This window comes from Hemibagrus wyckioides, linkage group LG21, assembly GCF_019097595.1.
Source record: "Hemibagrus wyckioides isolate EC202008001 linkage group LG21, SWU_Hwy_1.0, whole genome shotgun sequence".
Classification (NCBI taxonomy): Eukaryota; Metazoa; Chordata; class Actinopteri; order Siluriformes; family Bagridae; genus Hemibagrus; species Hemibagrus wyckioides.
In genome coordinates this window covers 9,342,682-9,368,687 of record NC_080730.1, presented here as the reverse complement: position 1 = coordinate 9,368,687, position 26,006 = coordinate 9,342,682, and the positions used below count along the sequence as shown (strand labels likewise).

The window sequence follows — 26,006 nt, the reverse complement described above, 5'->3', positions numbered from 1 at the left end:
ATTTAAAAACCTGCCCTTATCAGCTCTGGCTAAAGGGCCAAGACTGCTAATCTAGTCCTTTTTATTTTAAACAACACTACTTCTATATTCAGATATTTCTAACCAGAATGGCTTGTTCTCAAAACAAACTTCCATGTCCAGTCCTGTTCTTGTCTTCTTTTCCTGAAAGAACTGACACGCGTGGTGTTTTAGGTTTCAGTCCTTCCAGAAGGGATCGTTCATGCTGCCAACCAAGCTGAGGCCCAGAGAAGGGACCGAGTGACTTGTGTACACTTCACAGGAAGAGAACTTAATACCCTTCAGTGAGCACAGAGCAGGCCTAGACAACAGGCCGGAAACAGGGGGAGGACACTTTGGCTTTAATTAGGTGGCACTGAAGGCAGGAAGCTCTGCTTTTAATTCAGAATTTAAGAGGAACATGGGTCATCAAACAAGATCAATATTTGAGAGAGAATTTGTGTAAAATGTGATTGTTTACACACAGATGGTGTAACTGTAGACTGCTTCATTTTAATATTTATATTCAACTCTTTGAACATCTCTTTATATACAAGGAATAAAGAAAGCCGTTCCTGGTCCATTCGCATTCAGCGAGGACTTCTTTAAGGGGCTTAGGGTCAGTGCATACATTTTTTTTAACCATGTGGACTGTGATCCTTGAAATAGTCTGTTCCTTGGCAACTAAGCTGGCAAGGAAAGCACCTGTGAGTCCACTGTTGTGTCGGCCGGAAACGTTTCCCCCCCCACAACACCAGAAAGAGATGTGCTTGCAAGAAACACATGCTCCCTGCCCCAATTTCACTTTAGCTATTCCAAATGTTCTTCTAAACAGAGGCAAGTATTTTTTTAAACTGAAGGATCCAAAAACTAATTATACAGTTCACGGCAGTTCAGACCTTCCTGAGGAGCCAGGGAAAACCAGGCCTGGGCTCAGGAAATCAAGATACAAAGGCTGAGCTTCTATCTTTGGCTCTTATTCTCAAGTAAATAAATAAACTAGAGAAAATTTGTTGAGACTGTAATATGCAGGCAAAAATACTGAAGGTAGAATGTTGCAGTTGTGCTTAATAATGATTCACACAGCATTGATAAAAAAGAGCAATAGAAGATTCAATAACTACTCTAGGACATAGCAAAAAAAAGATAATAATAATAATAATCTGAGAGCCTTACTAACAATGGTTTCATGACCCTCTATAAACAAACACACAAGGCCTTTCCAACTCGCTGATGTTCTTTTCATAAGAATCTCCAGGGAGCAGATTGCCCACAACAGTACATTCAGTCGTCTTCCTTTCTGAAGACTGAACTGTGATCGCAGACAGAGAATAACACGATGTGGAAAGGATTAGAAATGCTTTTACAAACCAAAGCTAAATCTCACTGCTTCAGTGTCCTTGTCCCTCAGCAATGAAACAAGACTGAATTGAAACAAGGTCTGAATTGATCCACGGCTAAAATCTTTGCCATTGTTAACCAAAAGATGGGAGAACTTTTAAAACCTTGATTTACGAAAGGAGCTTAGGTTATTATTGTACCATCACACTTAGAAATAATTGTTGCACTTCGGGCCAAGATACGACTTGTGCACATGATGAATCCATTCACACACAATACTTCATTAAACTGCCTTCTACTGTTTGCATGTTTTTGTAAACTGCTCTAGATAAGTACATCTGCCAAGTGACTCAACCTAAGTGTAGTGCTATTACATACAAAGCAAAAAAAAAAGAAAGGAGTCATATTTATTTCACATGACCCTTTCATCTGTTTTGATTAAGTAAGGCACAGAAAAGAGGTGGTGCTTGCCCAACTTTAATCTCTGCCAAAAACCATGAACACAGCCCAGCGTCCTCCCACAAGAAAGCCTTGGGGCCCTGGAACTTGGCAAGCAATCGGGTGCAAAAGAAATAAATAACCAAGACAAGGGGCATCATGAGAAATGTTTAGGGTCTGTAGCAACTACATAATTAGTCATTAGGTGATTGCATTGAGTGTCAAAAGGTGCAAACCCGGGGACTGTAGGAAGTTCTTTAAGAGAGAGAGAGAGAGAGAGAGAAAGAAAGAAAGAAAGAAAAGCACAACATGTTCTGGTCTAAGCGTAGGCATAGAATGGCACAGTTCCATTTCTTTCTTCTTTTTCTCTTTATAAGGTCTCGGGTTATATGCAGTATACAATTAGTGGGAATAAGCTGTGGTGTCTTAAACTAGTTATTCAAAAGCATCCATTAATTTAAGAATTGGAGCAAACCGCACTGCATAAAATGATCAAGTAATATCTCAGCTACAGTATTTAAACTCTCCAATCTTCCATTTAACGCTTGCTTTATTGTCACTTTAAACCTTAGCCCTTAAGTAGAAATCCATAAGAAAGAACTCGAGCAGTCAATCAGCCCCCGGAGAGACATAACTCTCACGAATTCAGATGCTTTTATGATTCGGATGACTGTTGATATGAGAAAATCTGTGAGCTCAGCGAGGTAGGCCGCCTACTTTAGTTTTTATAGAGGTGCTGTCCATGCTGGGAGACTCAGAAGACAGGCAATAAAACTGGGGACATATTCATACAATAGTATTTGAGTAGCGCAGTGACACAAAAAAAAAAAAAACCTTCCCTGCAATCTTGGGTGTGCTGTATCTTTCTTTCTTCTTTATGTCAGTAGAATCTCGACCCTAGAGATACAGGAAACATCTGGGACGAATCAAGGCGAGGAAGGCAGAACCACAGGATACAAACACAGCCTTGCACAAAGCAGAGTTTTGGAAACCAAACTCCAACTGATGTAGGCATCACATGCACACTGTTTCCCATCAGCCATTCTGTAGTCAATCTGACAACCTTGACTCGTATAGGCTTACAGTAACAGTGGCCTATACAACACTATAGGAGACTAAATCTCTAACAGTGTGGGGAGCATATGTTAATTGGAGCCAAAGAATCCACTACTGCTTTAAAATATATGCTGAAATGCTAATAAAGAACACATGTGACGGTTTTAAAAGATCTACACGAAAAGCCTGCAACCAATCCTAATAGCACTTAGTTTTTCCCTTAAAATGTAATGGAGAATTTTCCTTCACAGGCAACTTACATGTGACTAACAGTGATTTGTTCTGCGTTTCATTATACTATACAATGTCAGATACTTGGCCAAACCTCTGCATGGCTGCAGGTTTCTGTTGTAGAATAAGTTCCTTTACCGTTACAGTCAAAAGTGATTTATGTTGTCACTCCCTCAGTGCGTATACACCATGCTGAAATCGGCAGCTAACAATGATTTCATCAACCCAAACCACTATGGTGCTGGCTCTTCTCCACTCCCCATTTGGCTGGCTCCAGAGCCATGAGAAATACTCGCTCTGAAATTTCCCAGCAGGCAGCTGAGGGCTTCCACGGCTCAGTCCTGGCTTGGAGTGAAAACCTTTACGACAGCATGCTTCACTGCTACACAGAACTTTTAATAATAAGAGTTAAGTTCAAATCTAATTTTCATGCCTTCTTTAATTTCGATTCTGCTTAAAAACATCCAAAACATTAGATCACTGCTAGAACTACATTACAGGTTCAGCAGATTTAATTCAATCAAAGACCCTTTATAAGACGCTTGTTATGAAACTAATCCTGAACCATATGCAACACACACACACAGAGTTTGTGGGCTGGAGGCTGTGTTTTAAGTGGACTGAGCTATGATTGAGGGACTTTTCCCTGCAGCAGAGGGACAGGCCAGAGCAGGCTTCCAGTACACAGTGGGCCCACAGGATAAGGGCGCCTTTGTTTTCGGCTCGGCAGTGAAAATGAGAAATTGGCCCCCTCCTGACTTTAATTTCAGTAATTCTGCAAAGGGATCTGCTGTTTATATCCCTCTAACATTTGAATTCTACATGACAATTAATGAAGACATCTCTCCTGAAACATCACCTCAGTGTACTGAATTATTATTATTAATATTATTATTATGTAAATAAAATCGTCATTTGTGAAGCTAATTAAATATTAGCCCGTATTGAAGACATCAAATAATGTCGGTCTAAAAACTTCATAAAACTGAAACAAAGTCGGTGTGTAGTGTGCATCGTGAGAACAAAAGAGGGTAGTAAAGAAAAGAGAGAGTCGTTTTTGCCCCAACCCCCACGTCTATAACTCTGCATTGCTGCAGGGCTCGTCCCTCCTCCTAGCACACAATAACAGAAACCTGAGCTGCCTTCCTTGTTGCCTCAAGCCCACGGTGTCAGGTGTCAGAGACATACTACTCATAAATAAGGAGACTGTGAAAGACTACGTGCTGGAGAGTACTGTGAAACTTCTCCAACTTAAAACAGCACACAGAAATAAACTGGTCGTCTCCTCAGAGATCATATCAGCGACGAACACTTCTCAATAACGGACATGTGCTGAAACATGTTACGAGAACCCAACCTTTTTTTCTTTTTTTTTTTCCTTCCCTACTTGCTGACCATAAGAGACCACAAGAAACAGAAGCAGTGTTCTGAGCGTGGAACAATGCGCCTTTCAAAACTTTTGAAATGGCGACAAATCATATTTATTCATAAGCCGCTGTGATTCTGCTGAGATTTGCAGTTCTGCACATGTGCTACAAGCCTGGGCTTTAAAACAAATACCCTGCTATATTTCAACCCACTTCAGGTGCACGTCGTCAACAGAGACAATTTTACGCTTCACAGAAATGAATTTTCAGCCTGGGCATTGTATTAGTGCGTTTGCATATTTTGATGTAGGCAAATAAGCGGGGAAGTCGCACAAAGAGACTTATTTGTCTATAATAACAACAAGATCCTTGCTGGTTGGAAAGCCAGTATTTTATTTTGGTTTAGGCGACCAGGAATTTGTGAACCATAAGGGTATCATTGTTTTGGTATCAGAGCTCAGCCTGAGTACAAACAGCAGCATACACAAACACATTATTCTGAAAACGTCAGGCGAGAGACCTTTTCTCCAGCATGCTCCAACCCTGAGCTGGACTGGGCTGGACTGGAGTCTGAGCTGCAGAGGGTAAAATCCCTGTAACGTTTGCACTTTGTTGACACCGTGATAACCATGTAAATTTCCTCACGCATGCATACCTTTCTTAATTATTTTTAAATAAAACTTTTAGCCTCAAGCACTATGCTTAATATCCTGAAACTGACCTACTGGGAATACAGCAGATTTATGATATTTTTCTAATTGTGCCAGAACTATAAGAATATAATAAAGTGTAGATGTTGTTGAACTTCACAGCTTTGATGCTCCATATCACTAAATTATCTTCAAATAGACCAAATCTTACAATACAATAAAAAAGTAAAAGTAAGTCAGGGCTGACCCATTTAAAAGCACCTCATTTGGAAAGCACAGACATACTTTGCCATGCTGAGAATGCACCAACTGTGAGACCCTTGTGGCGCTGAGTGCTTCCGTTGTTCTCCCTTTCTCACACTTGTGCCCTAATTTGTGGCACACCGATCAGCCTTGCACTGCAGTGTGTTATTCGACACTAAACCGTAATGTCTTGTGTCTCATGACTGGATGTTGCTGTTCCAAAGCTGAGCAGAAATGTGAGGAATGCATGTGTGCTCCGCCACAACAGAATGGAGACACACCACAAATGGGCCACGTGTTCCACTCGTGCGTCTGGAATGGGAGGAATTCAAAGGCATCAGCAATGATGCCATCTTTCAGTCCTTCTCCAAGCTGCTTTTCTTTTCCCTTGCATTTCTTGGCAAGGATGTTACCTTCATGGCTCTTGTTCAACTTTGGTACCTAATATAAAGCATTTGGAAGTATAGCTGTCTTCTAAAGGGGCAAACATACCTCACTTTCACTATGCGTACATGTGCGCGCACAGCTGCTACACAAACAGCATTGTTCGCATGCTTGCTTGCGTATCTTGCGTACATCTGGAGGACCGAATGCAATGTCTACTATCCATCTGGATTCCAAGTCAAACTGTTGTTAAGTGATTTCATGCAGAGCAACATAGACTGACGAGCTGTTTTTTTTTTTTACTGAAAACTTTCTGCAGGTCAGTGTGATTGATCTGCATTTCAAATCATAAACCCTCGACGGACAGTCAAAAATATTTACTAATCAAGAAAATCCAGAAACAGACCTTTCTTTTTGTGTTTATTTAAACACTATCTCTAGGGAAAAGTGTTAGTGTTCGTACGCAACACTTTAGACATGATGGTAAGTCGTGGACACTAGATCACCTCCACTATTCACGTTAGTATTGCATCACACAGACGAACAGTGTTAACATTTAAGGACGCACTCAAGCGACACGCCAAACGACTGCGGGATGTCAGCCATCTTGTATAATTGAAGGTAAGATGACATGTAAATCTGCCTTTATTTTTGAGGTAAATATTGTGTGTGTGTTTCCAGTAAACTACATATGACAGAATTTTGACACTCTGGGTTATAAATGTGGATTTGCTGAAGCTTTTCCCAATTATGCGGTGCAACAGGAAAGTTAACTAGTCCACATGGAGTAAATATTTGAAATGAAACACCAAATGATTGTTTTATGCTGTGTTTTACCAGGCATATTTTGTTTTCAATACAAACAGAAACGGTCTTGAATAATAATCATGATGTGATGTGAAAGTGCACTCTGTATTTTGATATTTTAAAAAGCTTAACACTGATTTTATCATGTACCTGCCTATGCATAAATAAGGTGAGATAATGACAGTGAAAGGCATAAAAGTGCACTACAGTGCTTCTCACACTGGCTGTTATTCCGGATTTGAATTGTCTGTCTTTGCATGTTGTGTAGAAAGGATTGAAATAGCAAAATGCATTACTGATGTTTATACAAGGACTGTGTATAACGGCTTTGAGACCTGAGAACGCAACGTGTGAATGGCATCTAGTGTGTTAAAGCACTGAGAAAATCAACAGATAAACAGGTTGCACGTACAGGTGTGTAGCGAAGAGGCGACTCATCTTGGCCACATGCTCGTTGTTGGGTTCCATGCTGTCATCATTCAGTTCGATGCTGTGTTTCCTCTTGCTGGGGCTGATGGGAGGAGGCGCTGTCCTGTGGTTACTGACTGTAGAAGACATGGGCTGCATCCTGGACTCGCCGCGCAGCGCTGCCTCGCCTGTGCAAACACACAAACGGACCTGCTATTAATACTGTGTGTTATTAATACTGTGTGTGTGTGTGTTTTATTGATAATTATGCTTCTCTAAAAGTGGGAAGGAACATTTAGTATGTCATCAAAATACATTATGTTTGTGACAAAAACGCCAGTCGAACAATTTGATCTTTTTTTCTCCAAGCAGACAGAATTTATGGGGCGAGAGCAAGTCGTATACTCCAGAGAGACTCATTGTACGATATAAGACTAATGTTGGCCCAGACTATCTGAGCAGGGAAAAAAAATAAAAGCTCCCCAAGTAGCACATCAAAGTCTGGCTTTGTTCTTTTCATCTGAACTGGACCACCAGGGTGAAGACCAGCATAACATTACGCTTAATGAAAACTGCTCTTAATGCATCTGCAATTTCAGATCTGAATAGCAACAGATCTGAATTAATGGCATTTCAGAGCTATTTCAGAGGAGAGCTGCTGAGAACCAGGGCCGCATATTTACAGCACAGTGTGTGGGAGGAGAGCAGGAAAATTACAACTGGCAGTGTGGTGCAACTGGGACTTTCCACTTGGGATGAGGTTAGCTCAACTCAGAATCAACTTTTTATGAGATTTACTGAGCAAAATCCAAGTTCAACAGGCCTATTCTGAGAAACCCTGGGTCTTAGATAGCCGGCTGCTTTTCTCCTCATTTTTCCTCCGATATAGATCATTCAAATGATGCATGATCAGAAAACATTCTCCAGACTTTTCTACCATAAATAGCCGAGTGCAAATAATGTGTGTATCTGCATCATGCGGAGGTGAAATACAAGGCCTCTCCCACAACAAGTGTCCTATTTTCCTGACTGGCATGTTTCGGCTCGTCTGTCCCTGCTCCATGGCAACGGGAATGACATCATTGTTTTTTGGCAGAAGTCGGGAGTGGGTAATAGAGAAAAGATAGCGAGCTCATATGAGGCTTAGAGAGACCCTTGACACATGATAGCTTATTTGCATTCGCCTCCAGAGAGGCTTTTCAATAGGAGGTGGGGAGCAGGGCGGTGTCACAGGCTATTGTGATATTGGAGAATGATCCATTAAGACCGAATTACAGTTTACAATTTGACTCACGGGTGCTGGAACAGAAAGGAGGACGTTTTCGAGCACCTGATCATGCCTTTGAAAAGGTCAGGTTTAGATTGGTAGGGTCTCCGGGGCTTCATAAATGAAAGCTGTGAGGTCTTTAAAGAATATTTAATGAGTTAATACACCAACGTCTTGTTCTGTGAATATTTCTAGAACTTTGTTCATCTCTGCCAAGCATTTTACGGTAACCTACACTGGGAGTCATAAAAGATCCCTATCGGTGTCAGAGGAGATGCGTTCAACCTCTGATCTGCTGAAAGGCGCTCATTAGGAGCACAAATGATCAAAGGCCAGCGCTTCTAAGGACTTCAAACATCAGGCCAGGATGGGATTTTGTTACACAAGTGAGCCAACCAACCCCCACCATGCCACACACCTACACACAAGCTTTAGAAAGCAGAAAAGAAGTTAAGCCCTCTCTTGGCAGTCACAGCGAGAGGGAGCAGGGACACCTTGAGTTTGAAATATAATTGGGTGGGTCTGAAGAGGGGGTGGATGCGAGGGATTCCAACTCCTTGATCACACTATAAATGTTTGTAGATAATGATATTTCCCCTTTGCCTGAAATCTGATCTGCCCTCACAGCCAGTGCTACCCATTCATGAGGCAGACAACAATTAAAGCTCTTTATGTCTGAAATGAATGCCTGGAGTGAGTGGAAAAATGGGAGTCCTGGCAGGGGTGGGTCGTGCGTTTCACCTGTTAGCTTTATCTCCTTTGTTCAGCAGAAAAAGTGACAGTCAGCATTTCAGTCTGCTCCGATTGGGCTTCGGCGAACTTAAGCTCTGTTTGCTGGCATGCAGCCCTGTTGCACTGTATCTGTATGAAGGATCTGGTAGCCTCGCAGATAACTACAAAAATAACTGACACAGTAACCTTAAACTGTGCATTGTGTGCTTTTTCTTGTCTAACCCAAGCCTACAGAAAAAATCTAAGCATTAATACACTATAAGTAACATAAATAACACTATTTCAAATAACCATTAGAGCAATACCACCATAATCAATACTGGTATAAAATAATTATTTATTCTATTCCTAATTGAAATTAAATCTCGCATTGCTAAATACCAAGTTATTTATTTTCTCTGTCTTTTGTTAGCAACAAACTAGCCAGCTAATTGGATAAGAGATTAACATCTTCCTCCTAAAAACACAAAACACAAATATTCAACTGGAAAGAAACTGTAGTTGAAAAGTTCACGAGGAAGAATGTCAAGTTTAAGGTTGGTGTGTATGACCTCTAGACAAATGCAGTAACTATATTTGAATGGCCAACTCCATCCTGCTCTCGGGTCATGTAGATGTCGATCCCACACTATGGGTGACTCAATTGCTGGACACACACATGGTAATATCCTCATAGTATGTCAAGGTAGCAATAGTATAGTAGTTACATGTTATTTCATTTGTTAAAACAACTGATTTACTATAACAAGGCTTTACTAATGTAAATTAGTAAGCTGCTTCTGTTTATTTGGGGTTTTAAAACATACACACACACTTTTAACATAAATAAACTAACCTTCCATGAACGATCATTTTAGTTAGTTATTTTTGTGATGTTTTCTCAGCGATGGTTGTGGTGGCAAAAGGCTGTAAATTACATGTCAATTACAAGAACTCGCTGTGCTGAACACAGGCTTCAAATCCATCTATTGCATTATCTCTCATGAACATGAGAATCTCTCCACAAACCATGTGCTACTGAAAGCCAGAGCCATCTTATCTAGGTTACAAAATCTGCTTTACAATCAATTCACATTGTTGTTACATACTGATGTAGATACTACACGCTTTCTAAAATATTTCTGGCAGATTGCCGATGCTGTTTGCCGCTCGTTTAGGCTCCAGGGCCAAGACGTTTCACATATTCCATTGAAATAAAGATATATAATACCCAAAGGAACCCGAGAAATTTAGTCGTTCTTTCACTGGCACGTCAGGTGCAGCAAAACCACCAAATGCTACAGGTGAGAAAAAGATTAAGCTGTACTAGTTCATGGGATGAACTTGACATATCAACATGCACTTCCAGTTTTCAGTACATAAATACCCAGCATGCATGTAGGCCTATTTTAAGGGATGATGCAGTGCTCTGGGTTCCCTGGCAGCTTCAGTATGTATAGCTGTGTTCTCTGGCGATTCTTCGGAGCGCGGCAAAAATAGCTGGAAAGTCTGTCGTGCTGCAGCAAAGGAAAAGGGCCATGACTGTGTATTTACATCCCCTGTCACTGGGTCATGTGATCCACCAACTTTGCACAATACACAAAGCTGAACACACAACAACAGGCAAGCAATAATAAAGCCAGAACCATAGAATGCTATCTCAAACACATCAGTAATCCAACCTCATGCTTTAGCTACTAGTTTTTCATCAACATATCTGGTTATCTTTGACAGATATTTCAATACGAGGATGAGGCATCAGCCAAGAAAGAGGAAGAAGCAGTTGTTTTTTTTAAGAAGTATTTACCAAGTGGTACTTAATGTGCATCATATATATTATTTTTCTGAGACTAAGAAAGCACAGAAATGGGCTACTTTTTTAGAGATTTTAATGATGTTATAACATAGGAACAATATCACATCATACAGCCCACAGGCCATACTGTACATCTGAGTATTAACATGCTATAAACTTTTTTTTAAGATAACGATGGGAACCGTTTCTGATGATGCAGTCAAAACTGCAAACCAAAACAGCACTATCGACACTTGGTATGTCTAGTCTATGTTTTCATCTACCAGTCTACATCTGGATGACACACTTATCTGAAGTGACTTACATGTGAGTCACGATTACAATCCAGCATGGAGCTGGAGATGAAAGTTAGATTTCTTTTAACAAGCGACCTGAAGTTGCTCTCTGCCAGGCCCGGGAGTTGAACTCACAACTTTCTGGTCAGCGTTACCAGGCCTGCTTTCTCTTCAGGCACTTAAAAAGGCACTATATAATGATACATCATCAATATTACGGTTCGACATCGTAACACCCTTTTCTGAGAAACCTGCAAGTATAACAGAGCATCATTATGTACTGTGTAACACTGCAGTGACTTTAATTTAATAAAATAAATAAATAAAAAATGTATTAACATAAATAAATGAGGTCTACCCTAACTAAAAGGCAGCAGTGAGCATGTGAGATGGTATTTCGTGTCTTTCTCAGAGGAGGTAAAGCCATAATTTGTTCACTGAAACAAATATGAACACAGAATAATATTACATAGCTGTCCTTAGTTCTATCTGAAAACATAACGCCAGCACATGTACAAGCACAAACCATAAAATATTCATAACCGTAAACTTCTAATGCATCACTAGGATTGTCCCCTGTCCGGCTCTGTTCAATTTCAGAAATTCAGTCTACAGTCTGGGAGTTGTAGAAGCTTCTGGGTCACGTTTCTGCTCTTGACAAGTGATTGCTGACAACAGGAGTCTGGTACTGCATGGTACGGTGGCGAAAAAGCTATACACCTTCCCCTCCACCCAAACACACTCGATCTGACATCACACACTTTATGTGAACTCAACAGCTACACACTATACTGACATTTATCCAGTTCAACACAAAAACCCAAGCAGAAGTAGTCAAACAACTCCATCGTCACGTGTTATCCCACCATAAAGCTAAAACATTATTATAGTAAAGTTTGACACTAACTCTCCCAGGAAGGAAGGACACACAGTGCTCTTTTTTTGCTGTTTTATAATAAAAATACCGTTGGCCTCATCATTGGCAGTTTCTTCCTGGATGGACAGCCACAATATTGTCCACAACGACAACTGAATATCACAATAATGTTGAAAAAAATTGCTCGGTGCAACGAGAGCTTTGGGGGAAAAAAAATTTCAAATGAAGGCAGGGGGGAAAAAAATAAAAATCTACGAGATAAGTAAACACACACGCACAAACACAAACATCTCAGTTGCGTTAAAGAGCAGTGTGTGTTGTGAATCTCACAGACATCTGTGAATCTTGCTATTTCAAAACAGGAAGGATGTGGCAAGGAAACTGATCAACATCTGTGCCATTAGACAGGGAACGCTAGACTCTGGGAACTGGATCACTCTGTGTGACTGTATTGCTTTCTGTTTGACTGTGGGACTGTAAACAAGAAACACATGTTAAAGTCACAGTAGGTGATACCATATAGTACGGAGAACGAATACGGAGCAATGCAAAGACCCAGAAGAAGCCTGACAGTCTGCGATAACTTAAAACTGTAAGGCGTAAGGCTACACACTGCGATCATTATAAGCCTAATATTGTACAACTTACCAATCATAAGGTTTTACATTTTATACAACTGATCTATGGAGGGTCAAGGGCCTTGCTCGGGGGCCCAGCGAATCCCGGGTGGACCTGTGATTCGGACTCACAACCTTCTGACCAGTCGTCCAACACCTTAACCACTAATCTAAAATAAATTAGCTTAATCTCAAAATCTCGATAACTTATATCAATGTTCACAAAACACATCATCGGGCACATTTGGAGGGGGAAAGTGCAAAATCATATTGCTTATATTATTATAATAAAGTTTCTGAGCCCATCCTCTAACCAACTAGACAAAAGAAAACTTATCAAGTAAACAAATCTAAAGTAAAACTGTCCAGTAAGAAAATCTGCACATTGCTGAGTATTAATATCAGCCATGCCTTATTTCTCGATCACTCTCCATCACTATCTGCTCTCATTACACTAAACAGGTCAGTGTACCACTTTTTATCCGTTAGGAAATCCATGTGTGACCCAAATAATCTTCTAAAATGACCAGTCCCTCTGTAGAGTTTGCAGTGTTTGGTGATAAAGCCCTGTTTCTCCTCCAGCTCGGACTGACGAACTTACAGATGTTAAGAGTCCGAGCTTAAAAAAGTGGACACAACAAATCATTCAGGATAACAAAGACACACATAATAAGTATAGAACTTTACCGTCGTAGCATAAAATGCCAATGTTGTTGTTCATTTTGTCCAAATACTGGTAGTTCAACAGGTCCATCTTGGTAAAGAGCATTTATATCAAACCAACTGGAGGGGGGGGAAAAGAAAGGCCCAGCCTTTAAAAACTCCTCTCAAATGTAACTTCAACCCGTCTAGGGTCGACCGAAAACCTTAACACGAGCTGTTCACACTACTGTCGAAAGAGTAGAAAGAAAAGTTTAGAGTTTAAAAGCACTTGAAGTGAATTGTTTAAAGACGAAAAAAAAGGGAAAAAGGAAAGCGGATCGCGTCAGTTCTCCTCACAGCCCCGCTGTAAGTCAACTGCACTCACTCACTGAGGCGGGCGCGCGCGCACGCTCCGCTCTCAACCACTCGGCTCGGACCACTGCGCATGCGCGCTACATCACCGAACACCTCGAAGGCACAACGCATGCGCGCTACATCCCTCGATGTTTTTTTTCCCTCCCACCCCCCCCCTTTCTTTCTGAACCAAGGCTGAATCCCGCAGCATAAGTGCACTAGAATAAAATAAGACACCCTATATAGCGCACTGTTTAACCATAAATATAAAAATGCACATGAAATGGAAACAAAGATGAGCACACATAAGAGTATAAACTTTTTTTTGTAGTGTTTTCTGTGGTACGTTTGAAAACACACACACACACACACACACACACACAAATATTCTCAGTCTGTTACAATCTACAATTCATATTTATACTGAATAACAAGCAAATGCAATAAATCAATAATATATACTAAGTACATAGCTGTATTTAATGGCAACAGAAAAGGCCATAAATAAAGACATTAATTTAATATAAACGAATAAAAAATGGTAATTTAGCTATAGCTCATGGGTTATATTAGCTGATTATACTTAAAAGCTTTACAACAAACTTCATACAAACCAAAGTTTCCTAAAAATAAATTTGATAGAAGTAAAACAGAAGTCATGCTGAGATTAATAACAATACTCTACTGCCCCCTGGTGGCCAACACACTCTAATGAACCAGCTTGATCATAGCAGGATATTTAAAGCCTTAGAAAAATAAAATTGACTTTCTACAAAGTCTACTAAGCTTTAGGGCGTCTAATAACGTCTAATAATGTTTGGCTGTATGTATGGTGTTAAATAATGGTCTAAAACATCCTGTATAGTGCACAGTTCCTGAGAGTTTTCTGTTATTAAACAAAAATTAAATTCAACTGCATGAATTTATACTCTGACCAGGCATAATATATGCCTAATATTGTATTGGTCCCCCTTTTGCACCCAAAATAACCAGTCATGCACTGTGTATTCTGACACCTCTCTGAATCAGAATCAGCATTAACTTCTTTAGCAAGTGGCTCGCCTGTTGGATCGGATCACACAGGCCAACCCCACGTGCATCAATGAGTCTTGGCCGTCCATGACCCTGCACTGGTTCACCACTGTTCCTTCCTTAGACCACTTTTGATAGATACTGACCACTGCAGACCGGGAACATCCCACAAGAGCTGTAGTTTTGGAGATGCTTTGATCCAGTGGTCTAGCCATCACAATTTGGCCCTTGTCAAACTCGCTCAGATCCTTACGCCTTGCCATTTTTCCTGCTTCTAACACATTTTTCCTGTTCACTTGCTGCCTAATACACCAACTAACAGGTGCCATGATGAGGACATAATCAGTGTTATTCACTTCACCTCTCAGTGCTCATAATGTTATGCCTGATCGGTGTATATTATTAGTGCACGGACTAATAATTAGACAAAAAAGTCCCTCTATATGGATTATGTTAGAATGACAAAAGACAACACAGAGGCAATGCATTCAAGAGTATAGTTCAACAACAAAACCTTAACGAATGATGTGAAAACTGCATATCTGTTTTCACATCATCCGTGCATGAAAATCTGAAAATAGACGGTTGACAGTTAAACCAGCAAGACGACTTGCATAAGTATTATACCCGGGGTGAGTCTAGTATCGGCTATACAGCACCTTGTGTATATATAGCTTGGTCATCTGGATTTGAAAGAATGGATGCATCTGGACTTATTTCAAATAGTTTATTCTGACATTCTACTTGCCATTTCTCTAATACATTTTCTGCAGAACTTGTTTTGCTACCATGTCTGCGTGTTCATTTCCAGTGATTCCACTATGTCCTGGGATCCAGCAGAAAACAATGCTGTAACTGAGTCAACTGATTGCAACAGGTTTGCCTTGATTACCATGTCAGTAATTATAGGTTGATTTGTCTTTAAAAGATTCCGAATGACACAGATGACTAGAGTCAACTGCACTGTGTATCATGTGTATTGCTACACTGAACGAACGAATGTCTAAGTTTAGTATTTAGTCAAGTTCATGTTGAGCTTACAGTTAATGGCTGGATAACAGTAGAGATTTGTAACAACGACCATTGAAGACCCAAAAAATGTATGAATATCAAGTTTCAGTTCATAATGCTGGCAGTAGAGTTCACTCGCAGAGTTACTCATCAATGAGCCTTGACCGCCCATGACCCTGTCGCCGGTTCACCACTGTTCCTTCCTTGGACCACTTTTGATAGATACTGACCACTGCAGACCGGGAACACCCTACAAGAGCTGCAGTTTTGGAGATGCTCTGATCCAGTGGTCTAGCCATCGCAATTTGGCCCTTGTCAAACTCGCTCAGATCCTTACGCCTTCCCATTTTTCCTGCTTCTAACACATCTTTGAGGTCAAAATGTTCACTTGCTGCCTAATACACCAACTAACAGGTGCCATGATGAGGACATAATCAGTGTTATTTACGTCACCTCTCAGTGCTCATAATGTTATGCCTGATCGGTGTATATTATTAGTGCACGGACTAATAACTAGAAAAAAAGTCCCTCTATATGGATTATGTTAGAATGACAAAAGACAATACAGAGGCAATGCATTCAAGAGTATAGTCCAACAACAAAACCTTAATGAATGATGTGAAAACTGCATATCTGTTTTCACATCATCCGTGCATGAAAATCTGAAAATAGACGGTTGACAGTTAAACCAGCAAGACGACTTGCATAAGTATTATACCCGGGGTGTGCCTATGTACAGTGTTTTCCCACACGAAGGGAAAAGTGTGTGATTACGTGTATCTGATTGTGTTGGTAAGGCGTTATTAACGAGCATGTCTGACTGGTTAAAACAACAACAAAAAAATATATATATAAATCTGGGTGTTACACCATCAAGTACGTTGTACATGGGACTAACAGTGTTAATCTCAATAACCTGACATAATAAACAGAACTTATGATATTGAATAATGAAAAAATATCACACCTGTTCTATAACTATTAAACATTATTATAGTCAAGTATCCAGGACAAGCAGATTTCATGTTTGTTTGTTTTTTTTTACTTGCATTTACCTGATGGACAAACACAACCTTCTTACTTTTGCAAAATAAAAGTTTTCATGTGGTATGTACATGTGTTTAAACGTCACACGCTTGGCATGACAACAATGTTGACACACCACAATGGCACAACCTGCATATCTTCAGAAACAGAAACATGCATGGACACTGAAATACTGCAGAACTGCCCCTGCCTCTGGCTTAATCATTAGGGATAAATATCAATTTAAAAGGTTTTGTTTTTATATTCCTGTCAAGCTGCTTTGCAACACTGTCCGTTGTTAAAAGCGCTAAAGAAAATAAAACCTAGTGCAAAACCATGCTCTAGTTCTTACACGGTTAAACAAAAAGGGAAAATAAAGACGCTAACCAGATGCAAATGATATCTTTTACACATGACGTGAGGACATATCACTAAAATGAATGGCCAAAACCTTAGCCAATGACTTGTTGGCTTTTGTTGAGGGCGTAAACAATGATGTGCATATAGCATATACACCTATCAGGCATAACATTATGAGCACTGAGAGGTGAAGTGAATAACACTGATTATCTCCTCATCATGGCACCTGTTAGTGGGTGGGATATATTAGGCAGCAAGTGAACATTTTGTCCTCAAAGTTGATGTGTCAGAAGCAGGAAAAATGGGCAAGCGTAAGGATTTGAGCAAGTTTGACAAGGGCCAAATTGTGATGGCTAGACCACTGGATCAGAGCATCTCCAAAACTGCAGTTCTTTTGGGGTGTTCCCAGTCTGCAGTGGTCAGTATCTATCAAAAGTGGTCCAAGGAAGGAACAGTGGTGAACCGGTGACAGGGTCATGGGCGGTCAAGGCTCATTGATGCACATGGGGAGTGAAGGCTGGCCCGTGTGATCCGATCCAACAGACGAGCTACTGTTGCTCAAATTGCTGGAGAAGTTAATGCTGGTTCTAATAGAAAGGTGTCAGAATACACAGTGCATGACAGGTCAGGGCTGTTTGGCAGCAAAAGGGACACCAACACAATATTAGGCAGGTGGTCATAATGTTATGCCTGATCGGTGTATTTATGTGTTTCCCTGAGTCTGTATTAATTCATCTCATTTATTTTTCAAATTTATTAGGAACACTCAAAGACCTGGTCATTCACGCGGCAGTAGCACAATGAATAAATTCACACAGAGTTTCAGTTACAGACTTCATTTCACACCAGACTTCAGATTGGAGGGAAAATGTGATGTCAATTGTGAGCCCGAATTCATCTGCACATCATCTTGCAGTAGTGAGTCAGATTTTCAACTGACCTTTCAAGGGATTTTTTTTTTCTTCAGCCACAGCATGAAGCAGTCCCTGAAGCTTTTAGTTTTAATCATGCTTGTAGAATTTAGTCAACAGGGGATTTGTAACTACGCTGTAATCAAACTCACTGTGAATATTTGGACTATACACTTGAAGGAGTACATTAAAAACGACGACAGTTAAAAGATTAATGCTCTAAGAATAGCTATAGAAGAAGAAGAAGAAGAAGTAGAAGAAGCACAAAACTGCCATACATCTAAACACAAAGTTGGAGAGGATGAGGAGTACAGCCACACAGAATCTTTGTCTCGCTTTAAGTCAGCATTAATGTGTTTCAACATAACTATATAAGCTCAAAATGGAGCTCAAACTTTATGGCAAAAATCCACCTTTAAACACAGAGCAAAGCTGCTACTTTTAAACGTGTTCAAGAATCAAAATAATAAATGTTTTCAAGTAATCAAATGAAGATAATATCATGCTAAGCAGGAACAACTGACGTGGTGCAATTTGACAGCTGCCTAGCCAGTTTATGTTAGCTACTAGAATTGACGCGTCTAAAATGGCATTAGCAAAGTTAAATATAGCCAATTACTGTTAGCGAATTAGTTAAACTTGCTTTAAAATTAGATGAACAAACATAATAGGGAGGTAACAGAGATGCCTCATTTTATATTAAAACCTTTTCTAAGGTAGGGCCAGGACACTCCTGCTCACCTTCAACACCACAGTCCAGACCTTGTCCATTTTATCCAGATTCAGAAAGACACAGATTTTGTTTGTTTGGGTTTTAATGCCATATCTGCTATTTCATAGCAGATACAGATTAGACATTCAATAAATGAAAACAATACAGTGCAATATACGAGAAACGACGTAATAAATGAAGACATTTTATATTATCGCCTTGACCGAAAGAACAAAATTTTATCCTTAAAAGATTCTTTAAATGCACATTTGACAGAAGTTTATTTCTAGATCCATCTTTTACAAAATAATAGTCTGTCCTGATAAAAGATTGCTGTCTCATGATAATAAAAATTGGGTAATATATGCATTATAGACAAATCACTGCTACAGTATGGACATTTTCGTGCTTCCTCGCCCTTTAATAAACGTCCATGGGTCAGTCTAGTATCGGCTATACAGCACCTTGTGTATATATAGCTTGGTCATCTGGATTTGAAAGAATGGATACATCTGGACTTATTTCAAATAGTTTATTCTGACATTCTACTTGCCATTTCTCTAATACATTTTCTGCAGAACTTGTTTTGCTACCATGTCTGCGTGTTCATTTCCAGTGATTCCACTATGTCCTGGGATCCAGCAGAAAACAATGCTGTAACTGAGTCAACTGATTGCAACAGGTTTGCCTTGATTACCATGTCAGTAATTATAGGTTGATTTGTCTTTAAAAGATTCCGAATGACACAGATGACTAGAGTCAACTGCACTGTGTATCATGTGTATTGCTACGCTGAACGAACGAATGTCTAAGTTTAGTATTTAGTCAAGTTCATGTTGAGCTTACAGTTAATGGCTGGATAACAGTAGAGACCTTCGAGATTTGTAACAACGACCATTGAAGACCCAAAAAATGTAAGAATATAAAAAATATAATAAAAATAAATAAATAAAATACACGATATACTCAATACACTGACCAGGCATAACATTATGGCCACCTGCCTAATATTGTGCTGGTCGCCAAAACAGCCCTGACCCGTCATGCACTGTGTATTCTGACACCTTTCTATCATAACCATCTTCAGCTATTTGAGCAACAGTAGCTCGTCTGTTGAATCGGATCACACGTACATCAATGAGCCGTGGCCGCCCATGACCCTGTAGCCGGTTCACCACTGTGCCAAGTGAGCGACAAACTCGCTCAAATCCTTACGCTTGCCAATTTTTCCTGCTTCTAACACATCAACTTCGAGGACAAAATGTTCACTTGCTGCCTAATATATATAACTTCACCTGTCATATTGTTATGCCTGATCGGTGTATTTTCCATATCTTTACGGTCCTAACAAAACGGGCACTAGACAGCCAAAAACAGTCAAACTACACATACACATTCTTAGTGGAAAGTAATAATTTTTTTCAAAAGACAGTAATTTACCTTGCTTTACTTTACTGGCTCCCTGCAGCTGCTGCATCAAGTTTCAGTTCATAATGTTGGCAGTAGAGTTCACTCGCAGAGTTACTCATCAGGCCGTCCCCTCCAATCCCGCTCAGTAAACACAGACTTCTACAGACTGCCCTCAAGCCTTTTCAGTGGTGGTTTAGTGATGGAATAAGTTTCCCAACTTTAATCACACACTGCAGATTCACTCTGAACATTCACGCCTGAAGACAAAGCTTTTACGAGAGTGTTTTGATGCGTTTGGGTCTCTCTAGCTTCTCTCTATTGGACAATGTATGTTTAAGGTAAACCAGTGTCCATCGTAGCCTCTCCTGTGCTACTCTGTTATTTTATGTACTAATAACGTAGATGTGAAACTACAAATTATCATCTTGATACAGCATTGTGACTAGTGTTTGGAGCACCGCTGAGCACTAGCACCTGGTCCAAGCCGTGTGTTTAGCTGCAAGACAAAACAAGCTCATCACTTTTGGTCAGTCACATCACTCCTGCAGTCATAACAAATGCATGTAAATATAAACGTTCATCTGATTTCCCATGGCGAGATGGCTCCGTCATCTTCATGACATTTGTGATGCAACACTGTTGCTGTATTTTCGCCCTTTCTGTGATGTTACAGGGGGAATTTGCTAGCACAGTTGCAGTGGCATTTAAGAGAAGAAAAAATATCAACAAAATCGATGATGAGGGATAACAGTCAGGTTTCACTTTTAGCTGTTAGAATTTTTTTTTTCGTCAGCGTTTTTCATATTAATGAGAAATACAACTCAGACATGCTAGAGACCAGAAATGCTGGACTCATACTGGAGACCAGAAATGCTGGACTCATACTGGAGACCAGAAATGCTGGACTCATACTGGAGACCAGAAATGCTGGACTCATACTGGAGACCAGAAATGCTGGACTCATACTGGAGACCAGAAATGCTGGACTCATACTGGAGACCAGAAATGCTGGACTCATACTGGAGACCAGAAATGCTGGACTCATACTGGAGACCAGAAATGCTGGACTGCACCTATACAACAACAACAAAAAAAAAAGTACACGATAAGCAAGTAGTCAAACTGCATTGTGGGTAATGTAGAAAACTGACAGGTGTTATAGTAAAATTTCCTTTATTCTGACACTCGGGCTCAGTTTTATTTAGAACCTCGAGCGTGCACTCAGATAAACCAGGAAGTAGATATATTACTCTCCTGATTATTTCATTCAGTATGAAACTTTACACCCAGTTAACCTTTAACTGCCTCAGTGTAATCTCAGCCCTGGTGCAGGCCAAAGAAGTACCAAAAAGGGATTTATTCAAACTGATGCCATGCCTTTTATATGACCTCTCTCATCACTGGGATTACAGCTCTGTCTCTAACTTGGCTCTCAATGGCAGAGGGGATTAAAGGTCTATTCACCCTGAGGCTGTAACCCCTCTGCGCAGTCCTCCATATCTCCCTGTCAGTTAGAAGGAAAACGCTCCTCATTGGCTTCAGAGAGCCATTGTCTCAAGTTTCACAAACTCGGCACAAAGGCCACACCGGGTGTGAACAGTGGGTCCATTCAACGACCAGCTTAATCCATTGTCTTCAATCGTGGGGATTTTTCCCATTGGATGCAATGGAGCACCGAGGCTAGACTTTTTTTTTTTGCTTCCAAAGAAGGACTACCATACACACCCAGTCCAACTACTAAATTATGGTCAACCGAGTCTACCCCGTGGCTAAAGTGCAGAAAACAGAAAGAGCAAATTATCCACCCGAAACACACAACCGTTCTCAGCGAGAGGATTTGGGATGCACCCCTTTGAGTCCACATTATTCATTCCCACCCTGTTCTCTGCTGGTGAGCCAAAGCTTTTACAGACACTGTGCAAATAATCTGGGATAAAATCAAGGCTGTTATTTTTCCATGGGAAAACTTTGCCTACAAATGTAAATTACCAACTGGATAGACAAATAAACCATGCCACATACCATAGCCTAACTATCTAACAATCATATTATAATTATAAATAAATGACAAAAAAAATAAAATAGACAGATTATAAATAAATTATCAAGAAAAGTCAAACAACCAGTGTATAAAAATAATTACAATTTTTTAATAAGATTTTTCCATAACTCTGTTATCATCATTCATGAGTTAACAGTAGATCTACCCCAGCTTCTGAACAAAGTTGGTCACGTAAATCAAAAGCTACTAAATCAAATACAACAGCTTATCCAATATTGATAACTTATACACTGGTGAAATATGAAAATAAATTAATTAATAAATAAGTTATTAATATGTTATTATTAATATGGGCGTTAGATAAAATTTTAAACTGCACAGATAACTATAATATTTTTTTTTTAAGAAATATCTTTAAAGAAATTTCAATTAAATTTACTTCTGCAATACAAGAAATAGTTGTATTCCAGACAATTCGCAACACACCCTTCCATCTGGAGGATTCTCTCTTGCTGGCTCAATGCAGAATCCTCAAGCAAGTGGCAAAGTAGAGCGAATAAGGAGGTCAGTCAAAGTTTCAGAGCAAATCAGTTGCACTCATAAAAATAGCGACCAAAACAATATCCAGTAAACAGTGCAGTTCATGCTATCACACAAACCACTACAGAAGATTTTATTGGGATCATCGTATACCTATAAAAGACTACTGAATCACACAGTCTAAAACCGGCTCATGATATTTATGTTTCTAAGAATGATCTGCTTAACTGATTTGGGTACTGAAGCCATCATCATTTAAGTACATATTGCAATTAAACTGATTTAATAGTAGCAGACCATGACCCTTTATCTTCTCACAAAATACATGGTATAAATAGATCACTGAAATATATATTATCTTGGAATGCCAGAGGTGCGTTACAGAAAGATGTGTCCGAATGTGAAGGGTGATGTGCTGCTCGGTCATTCCCAGAACCTCATGTTGAACCTTTTTACACAAATTAGCAGACGGTTTCCAAATCTAAAATCAAGTCAATTCATCATTGGCCATCAGTACAGCTCAATAAAGCTTTGGAGAGTCCCTGAAGTCTCTACAAATATAGTCTATTGTTTTTAATTAAACAGATTGTATTATATTTAATCGGATATTCCCATCATTACTTAGACTAGATTGATCACAAATACTACTTTTACATATACACACTACGGTCTAGATGTCATAATAAAATCATACAGCCAATTAAGGAAAAAATAGAACTACAATTAAAACAGCTGAATATGAAATTTTCTCATTGTCCTCTAGGCCGATCTTTCAGTTATGTTGTGGTACACTACCAGTCTAAAGTTTGGACACATCTTCTAATTCCATGGTCTTTCCCGATGTTTATTTCTTTCTACATTGTAAAACAATGCTGAAGGCGGCCGGAATACACAATAATGTCCTTTGAACAGTTGATATTGGGATATGTCTGCTACTGATGCTCTGTAAAGCCTTCATAACGCCTCTAATCTGAGGTGCTGTTAATTGGTGATTTCTGAGGCTGGTCACTCTAAATGAACTTCTCCTCTGCAGCAGAGGTCAGTTTTGGTCTTGCTTTCCTGGGATGGTCTTCATGTGAGCCAGTTTCATCATGGTGCTTGATGGGTTTTGCAAATGCACTTGACAATACTGTTCTTGCAAGAACTGTTCCAGAACACCTGACCTTCGTGTCTTAAAATAACAACTGACTGTTTTTTTGTTGTTACTTATGGATTACTTAAGTCCATGTGTGTTATTTCATAGTTTTGAAATCTCCAGTATTGTTCTAGAATGTAGAAAATAAATCCCTAAACAAAAAACACTGAATTAAAAGGTGTGTCCAAACTTTTGACTGGTAGTGTATGTCCACTATTACACGACCCTACTTGTGTGAACAGTTTAGAAACATGTCAACAAACTGAAGTCGCAATCCTCAAGGCATTTCACTAGAAAATTTCCACCCGTCCTTCTGTCTGACTACATACCACACATGCTGGTCAGACAGGAATGCAGTTAGTGAAAACACGATAAGTCAAGTTTACTTTTTTTTTTTTTTTTTTTTTTTTTTTACTGTTACCTTAAGTGACAGTGTATTTATTTTTTATTTTTTTTTTACTGTCTCACAACAGGTTGTGCGATTATACCAAAACTCTGCTGAATGTTTTGCATTTCTGATCAGTCAGAAGGTGTTCTCGGATATTAACAGCAGCGTAAATGCGTCACTGATATTGTGAACTTTCCTATAAAACATTTTTGGAAGGAGTCTCCAGTGTCGGTGCTTCATAGCAGCCAGAGATGAAGCTTTGTCTATTTCATTTTTCTGTAACAGTAGAGATTTCAAGATATGTGGTTTGTGCTGTGTAGTTTCTCAATAATATGTCAAGCTGCCTCTATTTTTCTGAGAGAGAAAAGACCTGCTCATGAAGGAAATATCTGCTCTGACATACGGGCAATACACAATACACAAAAGATAAATACTAGGTGCTGTTCTAGGTAAATAAAAACAAACGCATTTGTTAAACTGGTGTTGGATAAGAGGAACAAATCTTTGCATCACACTCCAACACCGCAAGGTTTCCTTACTTGCTCTGTGAAGAAATCTTGACAGCTTGAGGTGCTTCTGTTACAGTCACTGGCAAAGAAAATCTGTTTACATAAGCTTCACTCATATCCTTCAACAGTATCTTCGACTACCAATGTTATAGTTCTCATATCATAATAATGGCTGACGTTTTATCATAGTTTACAGTAATCACATTCGTAAACATTTCTCTGTATCTCTTTTCATGCGCAGCATTATGAACTATTTATTTGTTTACTTAAACGAAGGTTCACTAAGCTCTGTTCAAGTTTATCTACCTCAGGGTAACGTTACTCGGAAACATGGTCCACTGTTATGCTTATGACACACAGATATACAGTATGTTTCAGCAAAGCCAGATGAGACACACCAGCTTAATAAACGGTGTGACAAATGCGCAACGGATATGAGTATCAGTCTCTGACAAGACAGGAATGTTTCTCCTTGGACCACAAACAGCTAGAAGTAAGCTTTGTGATGACATAATAACTCTAGGTGGCCTTTCAATTACATCATGAGCAGCAATAAAAGACCTTATGTTATTATTGATTCTCTCTGTCATTTAAAGATCATATTGATAGAATAGATTTCTTTCATCCCAATACTACTGCTAAGATAATAACTATAAGGTATCAATAACAAGCCCCAGTTAGTTCAGAATACAGTAGCCAGAATCCTAACTAAACAAAGTGACCACACTCACCATCTTTAAAACACTCTCTGGAAAATCTCACTGCTTATAAAATAATGACCGAATTGCCGTACATTGCAGTAGCTGAACTAACTCCTGTGGTTCTTTTAATGATGTGCCACAGCTGCTTCGATCAGAAGGTGCAGGATGTTTGTTGATACCTAAAATGAAGAGGTCTACAGCAGAGGGCAGAGCTTTCACCTAAATAGCCCCAAAGTTATAGAACAAACTTCTGATTAGTGTCTCAGTGTTTAGGCTGAAAACATTTGCTCAGTTAATATAGTTTTCTCATAAAAGATGCAGAATTTAAGGGAATAGAGAGTTTTAGTAAATCTGCGATGTTTGCATGTTGTCCCCCATACGTTATATCCCACAGCGTCCATATGCCTGCGTTACCTTCTAGATCTACTAAAAGCTAATCATTTCTGCTCTGTATGTATTATATATCCTCTTAAACCATAACATAGCTTATAATTTGTGATCCACAATTGCTATGAACACTCAGATAATAACTTTAGTTTGATCCGACAGACTTGTAGTAAAAACTGTAATATTATGCATCATCAAGATGCACTTAATTAGCACTCATTGGCTATATGTGTTATACTATTGTAGAGAAATCATCATCATCAGCATCATCCGGTGTTGGAGAAAACAGAGGTTTCCTTTTGAGTCTGGTTCCTCTCAAGGTTTTGTCATCTCAGAAAGGTTTTTCTTGCTCATTACAGCTAAAAATTTTTAATAGAATTTTAAATCCAGATATGTAAAGC

The 26,006-nt window shown here is 39.5% G+C and overlaps 1 protein-coding gene across 6 annotated transcripts in view; it reads right to left on the bottom strand.

The window, feature by feature from the left end:
* Positions 1-26,006, bottom strand: part of vgll4b (vestigial-like family member 4b) — a 39,524-nt gene that overhangs the window by 5,191 nt on the left and 8,327 nt on the right. For 3 of the 6 annotated variants that reach the window (XM_058374057.1, XM_058374059.1, XM_058374058.1), the window contains one exon: positions 6,927-7,110. In XM_058374057.1, coding sequence (XP_058230040.1) covers positions 6,927-7,110 — 184 coding nt within the window. Of the gene's footprint in view, positions 1-6,926; positions 7,111-10,600; positions 10,606-13,172; positions 13,537-19,973; positions 20,026-26,006 lie in introns of those variants that run through there. The other 3 variants (XM_058374060.1, XM_058374056.1, XM_058374062.1) reach the window with 3 other exon arrangements.